The 12,694-nt window shown below is 39.7% G+C and overlaps 1 protein-coding gene across 4 annotated transcripts in view; it reads right to left on the reverse strand.

The window, feature by feature from the left end:
- DMC1 (DNA meiotic recombinase 1) overlaps window positions 1-12,694 on the reverse strand; it is a 46,708-nt gene that overhangs the window by 7,732 nt on the left and 26,282 nt on the right. For all 4 annotated transcript variants that reach the window (XM_032836679.1, XM_032836678.1, XM_032836680.1 and 1 more), the window contains 2 exons: window positions 12,344-12,404; window positions 545-661 (listed from right to left, as the gene is read on the reverse strand). In XM_032836679.1, coding sequence (XP_032692570.1) covers window positions 545-661; window positions 12,344-12,404 — 178 coding nt within the window. The remainder of the gene's footprint in view (window positions 1-544; window positions 662-12,343; window positions 12,405-12,694) is intronic.

The following is a 12,694-nucleotide window of genomic DNA, read 5'->3' on the forward strand; positions in this document are numbered from 1 at the left end:
GTTTTATTTATTTATCTGAGAGAGAGAAAGAGAGAGGGAGCACAGGAGAGGGGAGAGGATCAAAGGGAGAAGCAGACTCCCTGGGAGCCCTATACGGGACTCAATCCCATGACTCCAGGATCATGACCTAAGCCTAAGGCAGTTGCTTAACCAACTGAGCCACCCAGGTGACCCAGAGTAAATACTTTTTGAGAAGGAAATTCAAACATGTAGGATCTGCCAGTGGTATAATTAAAGCCTCTCATGGGGCGCATGGGTGGCTCAGTGGGTTAAGCCTCTGCCTTTAGCATAGGTCATGATCTCAGGGTCTGGGATCAGGTCTGGGATCGGGTCTGGGATTGAGACCTGCACTGGGGTCTCTGCTCAGCAGGCAGTCTGCTTCTCCCTCTCTCTCTCTCCCTGCCTCGCAGCCTACTTGTGATCTCTCTCTCTCTGTCAAATAAAAAAAATAAAATCCTTAAAAAAAATTAAAGCTTCTGAGGAGAGGCAATTCTACTTAATGCCATATGCCCAAGAATCTGATTAAAAATAAGAAAATATTTACCTGTCATAAATCTTTGCAATTCTCAGTTCTCCTCTTCCTTTTCTCAAGCTTATTCTTGTTGTTGAAGCATGAGCCAGGATGTGTCCCCCAATGGGTTTTTTGGGGTCTGCCTGAAAACTAAAATAATAAAACACTTTTTCAGGTTTCATCATAGGGACTATATACAGTAAAATCTGCAATTATAAGGCAAATTTTCTCTGGATCACAGCAGGAGATGGGGTAGGTGTGTGTTCTAAGGAAGCAGGGGCTCATTCATTAACTATGGAGTGGGGTATGGTATGGAGCTGTTATATACCCGCTTGCCATCCCATTCAGGCTCCTGATGTAAAGTTCACAATTTGATTGCTTTTTTAAAAGGAAAAAAACACAAATACTATGTTATTCACTGTCTTAGGATAATTCTTGGGGGTAAGCAATTTTTCTTCTTTACAAAATACCAAGACCAAATTTATTTATTCATTCATACATTTATCAGAAATCTTTACTAATGGCCTACTATATGCCAAACACTATTTTAGTCTAATGAATAAGAAATGCCCAGTTATCCCTATGGGGTCATGATACAACTGAGAGCAGACTGAAAACCTCCTTCTTGTTCATTAACTGTATGTTGGAAGCCTTCAATGCTGCACTCATTATGAATTTGCAGTGAGAATAATCTTGGAAATGTCTTTGTCTTTATCACTGATGCTCAAAGTTTATTCTTCTAAAAGAGGATACAGAAGAGATAAGGTTTGACTATGTGTGAATTTTAAAAATATATTATGATTGCATAGTTATGACACTCATCTTGAGATATATACACACTAGGGTACTAACACTCACTTGGCAAGAAGTGAAGGGTCCTTAATAGCCCTAATTGTGAACCCTTTAAAAAAAAGCCCAGGTGCTTTAAATCATCAACAAAATGCCAACAAACCAAATCTGGAAGCATATTAAAAGGATTATACATCATGACCAAGGAGGATTTATTTAAAAAATGCAAGAGTGGATCAACATAGGAAAATCATCAGTGTAACATACCAGATCAAAAGAATGAAAGGAAAAGACTCCCACATACTCATCCCAGTTGATGCAGAAGAAAACCTAGGCTTTGAAATCATCAATAAGGGGAACTAAATATAGACTAACAGGTTATACTTTATCAAAATAAACTGTGACATAGCCTAATAACTTCAGCTCTGGGAGAATATGGTTACAAGTCAGTTTAAATTCTGCTTGATTCATGAGCGTGCTCAGGATTCTGGTTACTCTAAGCATGAGGCATGGTGTAATAAGGATGTAGCTGACTGGCAGGAGGTTGAGTAGGTAGCAGGGTGGTGGGGATGAGAGCTTCTTGGTGAATAAGAAGTTCTCTGGTGAAGGAGTCAGCTGATACAGCAGGAATTTGCTTATAAACTGCTGCTTGTTTAAATGGCTCAGGAGTTAGGACCAGAAGATCCTTGGCTGGGGCTGGATAGGACTGGTTAAAATTCAGTAGGTCCAATGTTGAAACAGACACAGAAAGTTGGTTTTGGAGTGAACTACCATCAAGAAAGTAGTAGCCAGGCCATTGAGAGGGACAGCAGTTAAGAAGTTAGAAGGCTATATACCACGTCTTTATCCATTCATTCGTTGATGGACATTTGCCCTCTTTCCATAACTTGGCTATTGTTGATAATGCTGCTATAAACCTCGGGGTGCACGAATCCCTTCGAATTAGTGTTTTTGTGTCCATTGGGAAATACATAATAGCACCATTTGCAATGACATGGACGGAGCTAGAGAGTATTATGCTGAGTGAAATAAGTCAGTCAGAGAAAAACAATTACTGGATGACTTCACTCATATGTGGAATTTAAGAAATAAAACAAATGATCATAGCAGGAAAAACGAGAGGCAAACCAAGAAACAGACTCTTAACTATAGAGAACAAACTGATGGTTACCAGAGGGGAGAGGTGGGGAACGGCTTAAATAGGTGATGGGGATTAAGGAGGGCACCTGTGATGAGCACTGGGCGATGCATGGACGTGTTGAATCACTAAATTGTACAGCAGAAACTAATATTACCCAGAAAGTTAATTAAGTGGAATATAAATAAAAGTTTTAAAAAAAGAAGTCAGAAGGCTAGTTTGCTTTTTGCAGGCACCTGAAGGGGTAGTAAAACAATAATGTGAACTCAGTTGGATGAAATAGCTAAATTTGAGTTGTCTATGTAATGCTTTCAGATCAACGTCACTCTTAATGGAATGGCTCTAAATTTTCCAGGTGATCCTATTCAAGGTCTTAAAAGAATCCTGTGGTTCTATACAGATGGGTCCTGATGATATCAAACAGGGCTAGGACTCTGAACTTGCAAATACTATACTTACATTACTTACATTTCCTTAATGCACTTTTATACTGTGCCTTTAGTGCTATTATTATGCACCTTTTATATTTCCCTTCAATCTCTCTTCTATTACCTGTCACTACGCTCTTTAAGGGCAGACAACACTGTATTTAACATTGGAGCAACCAGCTACATAGTGCGTGCTCAAAAATATTTTTGAAGATAAGATATGGAAGTTACAAAAATATCAAGGAAAATATTGAACTGTAGAAAGATTGGTGCTGCCACAGAAGGTAGACCAATTAGAAATTTCTATCAAGAGGAGACAAGAAGCTACATGGTGAAGAGAAGTTTCAACAGCTATGTTACTGCTTCTCACAGATGGTCTCTCAGTACTGCTTTGTAATTCTCTTCTATGATCTTGGTTAGTCTCCTTAAGCCCCCCTTTCCATTCTTGTCCCTTTATCTTGGATGACAAAACTTGCCTTTTTTTTTTTTTAAGATTTTATTTATTTATTTGACAGAGAGAGACAGCAAGAGAGGGAACACAAGTAGGGGGAGTGGAAGAGGGAGCAGCAGGCCTCCTGCTGAGCAGGGAGCCTGACATGGGACTCAATCCCAGGACCCTGGGATCACGACCTGAGCTGAAGGCAGGCACCCAATGACTGAGCTACCCAGGTGTCCCCCACCTTTTTCTTTCTTTCTTTTTTTTTCCACCATTTTCTTTTTTTAAGATTTTATTTATTTTTGCAAGAGAGGGGCAGGGCAGGCAGAGGGAGAAGCAGACTCCCCACGGAGAAGGGAGCCTGACCCGATGTGGGACTCTATCCCAAGACCCTGAAATCATGACCTGAGCCAAAAGCAGATGCTTAACAGACTGAGCTACCCAGGCACCCCGACAAAGCTTGCTTCTTTGTAAAAAAGAAATGAGTGTTCTCAGGAAGAACCTCCCTCAATTTCCCCTTCTTTCTATCTTCTGCTTAAATACTTTTCTATGTTGTAGTCATTCTTCCTTCTTCCCTCTCAAACTCTGCTTTTTCCTTCTTCCAACAAATCCTCTTACACCTTGATGCCTTTGCACACACAATTCCCTGTAAACAAAAGCCCCTTTCCCACTGTGTTTGTTCATTTAGCTCCTACTCACCCATCCAGTGTCAGCCCTTCTTGGAAACCCTGCCTGGTCCTCTGAAACAGAGTGAAGCCTTCCCGTCTGTGCTCTCATACCACTGTATATTCCTCTGTGAAAGCACACTACATTGTAATTTTTCTTTAATTAAGTAGGCTCCACATCCAACGTGGGGCTTAAACTCATGACTCTGCTATCAAAAGTCGCATGCTCCACCAAGTGAACCAGCCAGACACCCCCGCATTATGATTTTTAATTTATAGGTCTCATTCCCCTACTATAGTCCAAATCCTTATTCAGCTGTGTAACTCCTAGAAAAGTGTGTATAATATAAAAGACACTGTATAAATATTGCTGAATGAATAGAGGGGAGGACAATTTGGGTGTCCCTGGTCTACATTCTGGATACACATCTCCAAAGAAGGTATATAATTCAAGGAGCTTTTGAAGGGTGTTCTGACCGAAAGGCAAATGTAAAAGGAGACAGAATTTTCTCTCTAATTCAAGTAATCCTATCCCCCCCACCTCATTTACTGATCATCTAAAGAACAGCAGGAATGTGGAGCTTTTAGATGCATAGCCATGATTTTTTCTTAGCAAATTACTGTTTGCTGTGACCAATGTGATACCTTATGCACAAAAAAGAATATGTACTACTGCTTGTTACTGATGACTCCAGGTGAAGAACCTGAAAGTTAGGAATGTTACCTAAAAAAAAAAAAAAAAAAAAGGTTATTTCCAAAGGGAGATTCTGAATGAACTAAATGGGGAAATAAATTATAGAATGTGCAAAAGTACTAAAAAAAAATAGGAAACATATCATGGGAAATAAAATGTGCTCAAAACTGACTCAAACAGGGGCACCTGGGTGGCTCAGTGGGTTAAGCCTCTACCTTTGGCTCAGGTCATGGTCTCAGAGTCCTGGGATTGAGCCCCGCATCGGGCTCTCTGCTCAGCGGGGAGCCTGCTTCCCCTCTCTCTGACTGCCTCTCTGACTACTTGTGATCTCTTTCTCTGTCAAATAAATAAATAAAATCTTTTTTTAAAAAGTGACTCAAACAGAGGTTGTACTTAACCAAAATTGCCACATACTGTAACAACCTTAGCTCTGGGAGAATATCACGCCAATTCGAATTTTACTTGCTCCATCAAGGTGTTCAGGATTCTGTGGAGAATTTCATATAGAACTGATGGTTCTTCACGTTTCTTATAGGTCACTAACACTTGGATAATTTAATAAAAGATATAGACTCTCTCCCAGAAAAATGAACATATGTATATACATGAACTTTTCATGTTCGTTTAGGGGATTCATGGTTTCTCTCTCCTCTGAGGCAGATGAGTATTAGTAATAATAATAACACCTAAGATTTACTGAGTCCGTACTATGTGACAGACACACTTCTTAACTCATCCAATTATTTCCTTTTGCTTCCACATTTAGTGAATAACTTCAGATTAAAACTTAAATTCCTGTAAAGGTCTGCCTACAGGGAGAGAATGCACTGGTCACAAGAAACTCAAATACAGTCACATTTTTCATTGTCAGTAGACTGGCCCTCTGATCTATCATTGAGTCTCCCGAGCTTGATTAATATGAATCTACCCTTAAGAGATTCTTGGTTCTCAATAGGTCACCAAATCAAATCTCTGCCTATAAGGCTAAGGGTGTTGAATTCTGGTCAGTTCACCAGGGTAATGGATACATCCCTGCAAAGTTTCTCAAATGATAGCTTGCCAACCTCTCTCCAGGCATCTATGGCTCTGATGTACTGTGTGTGAGTATTGGCGTTAGACCCGGGTTCCAGTTTCAGATTACCAGCCAGCCATGCGACCTCAGGAAAATTACTTAAGCGTTGTAAGTGTCTGTTTCTTTATTTTAAATGGAGGGTAATAAAAGTACCTAACTGGTAGGGTATATGTAAGAATAAAATAAAATAGTTTAGGTAAGGCATTAGCCCGGTGAATATAATTATCTACTTTCCCAATCCTGACTCAATGTTTTCATTGAGCCATTACTTATGTTCATGAACCTCAGTTTCTTTACCTGTAACATGGGATCAAAAAGATCTTACCACTAAGGGCTGTCATGAACATTCAAGATATATTTAATATAACTCATTGAGAGCCTACTGCATGCCAGGAACCATGCTAGGTCATTTATGTACATTAGCTCTACCCTTAACACTAATCTTGGCACATAAGAGATATTTAATTAAATGATCCAGTTAAAACAGCCACTCTTTCAGTGACATGTAGAACAAGAAAATTTCTTAAAGTTTCTTTGAACTTCCTGAGTATTTTAGCAGTTACAACCAAGGCTTGAGGTAAAGTACGAGAAGATGTAGCATTCCGCATCCTTTCAGAGGGCTTTAATTTACTTCTATTTTTGACCTAGTAAAAACAGCTTCAGAAAACCACCCACATTCCTCCTTCAACCTATTCTTATTTTCCCTTCTTTCATATTTTCTTCTCTTCTTTCTTCCTTTTCTCAGGAGATGGCAGAGTATGACAAGCAGGAGGAAGAGAGAGGCGTGGATATTAGGAATAAAGAGGGGCCAAGAGAGACTGCCATTTATCCCCATCTGGCTGAACTGGACATAGTGTATTAGATTGCTGAGTGTAAGACCCAGAGCAGCCTGATCTCCCAACTTCAACCCGGGGTGCTGGGGTCACGTAGTACAAGATTATGGTGATGGTAGGGCAGGTGATATTTTCCTAGGAGGGGGAGAGGGAGGGTAGCTCAGTGAGGCTAAAAGAGCATTAACTTTAGATTCGAAGATACCTGGGTTCAAATCCTGACTCCCATTTTTTAAATCTTTTTTTTTTAATTATTTATTTGACAGACCGAGATCACAAGTAGGCAGAGAGGCAGGGAGAGAGAGCTGGGGTGGGGGGCGGGAAGCAGGCTCCCCGCTGAGCAGAGAGCTGGATGTGGGGGCTCAATCCCAGGACCCTGGGATCATATCCTGAGCCAAAGGCAGAGGCTTTAACCCACTGAGCCACCCAGGTGCCCCTTAAATCTTCTTTTTAAAAAGATTTTATTTATTTATTTGCCAGAAAGAGAGAGAGCACGCAAGCAGGGCGAGCGGCAGGCAGAGGGAGAAGCAGGATCCCTGGTGAGCAAGGAGCCCCACGTGGGACCCATAACCCTGGGATCATGAGCCGAGCTGAGCCGAAGGCAGACGTCCAACCTACTGAGCCACCCAGGTGTCCCCTGACTCCGGTTTTAAACTGGATGATTGAAGAAGTAGATACTCTGAGCCTCTGTTTCCTCTTTTTCAAATTAGGAATAATAATAGTATCTATGTCAAATACTGGTTGGAGCAGGGACCTTCAGGGGCCAGCACAAGGGCAAGCTGATACTGTCCCTGAGGGAAGCAGAACCCCTGGTCCTTTGGACCGGCTGCAGGGGGAAGCTCTGGATGCAATTTTTGAGACGGGATCTATTGAGGAGAGAAAGGCTGAGTGAACATATCCAGGAATGAGGAGGATTCTTTGAGATTAGGGGAAGATAGGGAAAGAAGAGTACGGCAAAAAAAGAAAATTTGGGGGGAAGGAGAAGAGACTTTAAGATTTTATTTTTAAGTAATCTCTACAGCCAATGTAGGGCTTGAACTCACAGCCCTGAGACCAAGAGTCACGTGCTCCGACAACTGAGCCAGCCAGGCACCCCCAAGAAGAGATGGTTTTTGAAAAGGGCTATGTTTAGGGACACTGGGGTGGCTCAGTCAGTTAAGTGTCCGACTCTTAGCTCAGAGGTCTTGATCTCGGGGTCATGAGGTCAAGCCCTGGAGTTCAAGCCTTGTGAGTTCAAGATCTGTGCTGGGCTCCACACTGGGCATGGAGCCTACTTAAAAAAAAAAAAAGTAAAATATAATAAGAGGTATGTTTAAGAAGTTTTGTTAAGTTATCTCCCCACCCTGCTACTTTTCTCATAAAATCGGCAGAAAAATCTACATTTTTTTCAAAAGTTTGAAGATGGAATTCTGGGGCAGGGAACATAGCACTATTTGGAGACTGGTTTCATAGAAGGAAGAGGGAGGCACAGGGAGGCTGAGCTGGGTTGATAAGAGAATTATTTAAGACAATACATAAAAGCACCTGGCAGCAATCAATAAATATAAGCCTTCTTAATCTTTTAATGGAGTTCATATGTTTATTTTTACTTATTTATTTTTTAAGTTTTTCTTTTATTTAAGTGGGGCTCATAATGAGGCTCTGACCTATCAGAACCCCCAAATCAAGAGTCACATGCTCTTCTGACTGGGTCAGCCAGGCACCCCAAAGTTCAGTTTAAACGACTTGCTCAAGGTCACCATGCTTCTGAACTTGGCTTAATGTTTTTTCTTGAACCATATTGCTTCTTAACTTACGGGCATGCTGTTGAATCAGTGAGTGACACACTTAGAGAGCAAACTGCACATTTACAAGACTTGCAAATGTTCTAAGATGACTTTTGGTTTTAGCTAACAGATACACAGAGTAGGTGAGTAGGTCATGGTCTTATTTGTTGCTCATATTCTCTGCCCTGGTGTGGAGATTTGCAGGCTGATACCTTTCACTTTTTATCTCCAGGCCTTCATCAACTGGATCATTCTAGTTCTAAAATCTGTCTCTGTAAGCCTCGTCTAGGAGCTAATGCTCTGCTGTATCATACAGCAGCTCCCCGCCTCTGTAATTTTGTTCCTTTTTAATACGATGTGCCATCAAGTATAATGCATGGGACATAAGCCTCAATTATTGTCAGCATACTTGGGGACTCATACCAATTATGGTGATATTTCTCTGACAGGTCCCAGGCAAGCTGCAGCTTGGAGTTCTTTAACACCGAGAAACAAAGCTTTTCTTTATGGGAGGTTTTCTAATAGCATTTGAGTTCCTTTAGTTTAAAACTGTACTGTTTTTTATTTTTTTCATTTAGTTGTGGCAATCTATTGCTTTATATAAAGACACACATTTAATTTATATTGTTATAATTTAATATACTTTAGAATATACTAATTATAGTGAACCTTGATTCCTTACAACTTGGTTTGGTGAGGGATATGAAGCTTCAAAGCAGAGTCATCCAACAAAAGTATTAGCCTTTGCTACATTGTCTGGCTCTCAGATCACTTCACTATAAATCTCCCCTCTCCAGCTCCTACAATTGTTTCTTTCTGTCATCTCTCTCTGTTCCCTTTCATTGTCTTAGTGGAGTCAATTCAAAATGGTTTTACTCTTTTTGAAACTGTCTACAAATTTAAGAAAAAGAACCCCTATCTGACCTAATTTCCACAGATTTCCTTTGCCTTCTCACCCCAGATAGACAGTTTTGGCCTCTGCAGTGTTCCCTCCCCACACCTGAAGAAAGAACACTGCTCTTTAACTCATACTGTTTTATTTGAATGCAACCCACTTCCTCCCTCTGAGCCAATGAGTCATTTTCTCTTTTTAAAGTGAGCCCTGAAAATCTTCCATTTCTCTCCAGTTTAAAATTATTCTCTTTGTGAAGTACTTTATGTCCTGTGTATGAAAGACACCCTATAAAATGGAGAAGATTGCCTTAACTACTCAAGGACTACAGATAATGCATGACCTACCAAGTCTTCACAATTCTGAGTTAAATGGACACCACTTATTTTCTTCTTTATGGAGTCAAGGCACATAGTCTCTTTTGTGCAGTAGTGAATTCCCAGAATCTTGATACATAGATTTTCAATAAGTATTTACTGCACGAATAAATGGTTGATCTCCCCCTCCTCAGTCTTTTTAACTTGCTTAATACCATTCATGTAGTTAATATTTTTCACATTGGACTCTCCTGTGATTAAATACTCATAAAAAGGGTATTGAAAAGGGAGAAATACAAATTGCAGAAGATGCAACAATACTCTTAGGGTTAGTTTAGAAAATGCCTGAAGGGGGCACCTGGGTGGCTCAGTGGGTTAAGCCTCTGCCTTTGGCTCAGGTCACAATCTCAGGGTCCTGGGATCGAGTCCTGTATCAGGCTCTCTGCCAGCTGCTCTGCCTACTTGCGATCTCTCTCTCTCTCTCTCTCTCTCTCTGTGTCAAATAAATAAATAAAAATCTTTTAAAAAAAGAAAATGCCTGAAGGGGAGTGTCTGGCTGGTTTGGTCAGGGGAGCCTGTGACTTTGGATCTCAGGGTTGTTGGTTTGAGTCCCACACTGGGTATAGAGGTTACTTAAAAATAAAGCCTTTTTAAAAAATTAAAAAATAGGGGTGCCTGGCTGGCTCCGTCAGTGGAGCACCTTTTGGTCTCAGGGTTGTGGGTTTGAACCCCACTTTGGGTGTAGCGATTACTTAAAAATAAAATCTACAAAAGAAAGAAAGAATAAAACAGAGAATGCTTGAAGAGAGATACATTCATTTCAATACAGTTTACATAATTTACTTGGATTGAATATCTTCAAATACATATGTCATTGACCCGTTTATCTGCTACTAAATGATGTATTGCCTTGGTTTTAAATATTGCGCTCATCAGAGTAATAACTGATTTAAGCAAGAACCTTCCATGGATGCTAAAACCAACTGGTAAGAGCTAACTGCAGGACATGATATTCACACACATCTCAGATTACTCTAACACAAATCACTTATTCATTATAAAAGCAAAAAGGTCTTTTACAATGGAGAAATTTTGTGAACCCCATCGTAATCCCATGACCAAACTTCACATCACTAATAATGGGACAAACGACCATCATGTGCTTCTTGATATGATCTATGGAGAAGGCCATAATATTGCTTATGTAATCCTCCTGCCAAAATGTTTAACATTTTAAATCATGAGGAAAAATACCCTCCAAATTGAGGGACGTTCTGAAAAACAGTTGACCTGTGCTCTTCAAAACTGTCACTGTTGGGGCGCCTGGGTGGCTCAGTGGGTTAAAGCCTCTGCCTTCGGCTCAGGTCATGATCCCAGAGTCCTGGGATCGAGCCCCACATCGGGCTCTCTGCTCAGCGGGGCGCCTGCTTCCACCTCTCTCTCTACCTGCCTCTCTGCCTACTTGTGATCCCCGTCTGTCAAATAAATAAATAAAATCTTAAAAAAAACCACACACATCTGTCAGTGTCATAAAAGCTTAACAAATGCTGAAGAGCCATTCTGATGAAAGGAGACTCAAGAGACAAGACAACTAACTCCAGGCCGTATGTGATACTAAATTAGTCTTGAATCAAAAACAAAATTAAAAACCCCAGCAACTATAACGGACATTTTTGAGACAATTGGAGGTGCTGGAATATAAATGTATGTTAGAAAATGCGAGTGTGCCATTGTTAAATTTCCTGATGGTGATAGTTACCCTGTGGTTATGCAGGAGAATCTTCTTGTTCTTGCAAGAAGTATGCTGAATTATTAAGAGGAGAAGGGTCCTAATGTCTGTAAATAATTCTCAACAGTTCAGGTGGAAAACCTCTTAAATGGTTCACCAAAAAATACACACATGTATATTTGAGTATGTGTGTGTGCGTACAGAGAGAGTTTACACGTATGCATACACACAGGGACACACAAAACATCAGAGGAAAAAAATGTAGCAAATGTTTACAATAGAAGAACTTAGCTGAATGATACATGTGTATTCATTGTACTAGTCTTGTAACTTTTCTCTGGTTAAACAATTTTCTAAATAAAAACTTGCTGGAAAGATCGACATCACGAATTCAGGGTAATTTTGATCGCTTATTCAGATACATAATGCTCAAAATGTTTGATCATGGCAACTAATCATTCTTTGAATTTTCTGTTTTCATCATCCTACTTTATTTAGCTCTCCTTATTTTCTGTTCACGGTCATCTGTCAAGCAAAGACATCAAAAAGTATGTGATGTGAACGAACACCTCAACAGATTCTGAACATGCCTAAGTGTGAACTGAAATTCTGTTTCTTCTAACAGGAGACTTCTCTCATTGGACCTCTTATAAATGTATCCTTGTATATCCTGCGGAGAGCCTCTTTTTTGTTTTTTTTTTTTTATTTGTTTGTTTGTTTTTAGGCTGATGGCTTATCAGTACAATAAAAGCCATTCATGTAAATGGGATATAATTTTTTATCTTTTTCTTATTGTCCTCTAATATCCTTTTAGCCCTAGACAAAAGAGGAGCCCAAAGTATCTCTGACAATGGTTAAAACTATTGCTTTATTCTATAGAGAACTAGAGAAAAATAGATTCCGGATAACAAGTGATATTTGCAATTATGAAGTAATATTCACCGTGCAATAGAGTAATTTGTGATATATTTGTGCCCACATTGGGACTAATCATTTTGGAATTATTTTCTGTTCTTCACTCTAACCCTTTTGATATTAACCTTTGGGAAATACAAAAGCAGAATATTGGGGCTTACGTCATAGTTGCTCCTGGATCAGCAGTCATTTGATTGGTCACAAACACAGCCACGTTATATTCTGCATCAAGAAATAAAATTAAGAAACTAATGATGGCAATATAAAAAGTTCACTGCTTAGATTTCAGAGTTTAGAAATACTGTACTATGAATTGATTTTATAAACAATATTACATTCCTATTTTTTCATTGGTAACATAGATTAACTTCCTTAAAATTATTATTGTTATTACTATTTAGGTACTTACTGTATCAGAATCAGTATTTTGATTTAAAAAAAAAAAGGGTTGCATTCCCATGAAGGTAAATTTATTTTTAAACGTGTATTGCCTCCTGACATTATTCTGAGCT

This window comes from Lontra canadensis, unplaced genomic scaffold, assembly GCF_010015895.1.
Source record: "Lontra canadensis isolate GAN:19392208 unplaced genomic scaffold, GSC_riverotter_1.0 scaffold93, whole genome shotgun sequence".
Lineage (NCBI taxonomy): Eukaryota > Metazoa > Chordata > Mammalia > Carnivora > Mustelidae > Lontra > Lontra canadensis.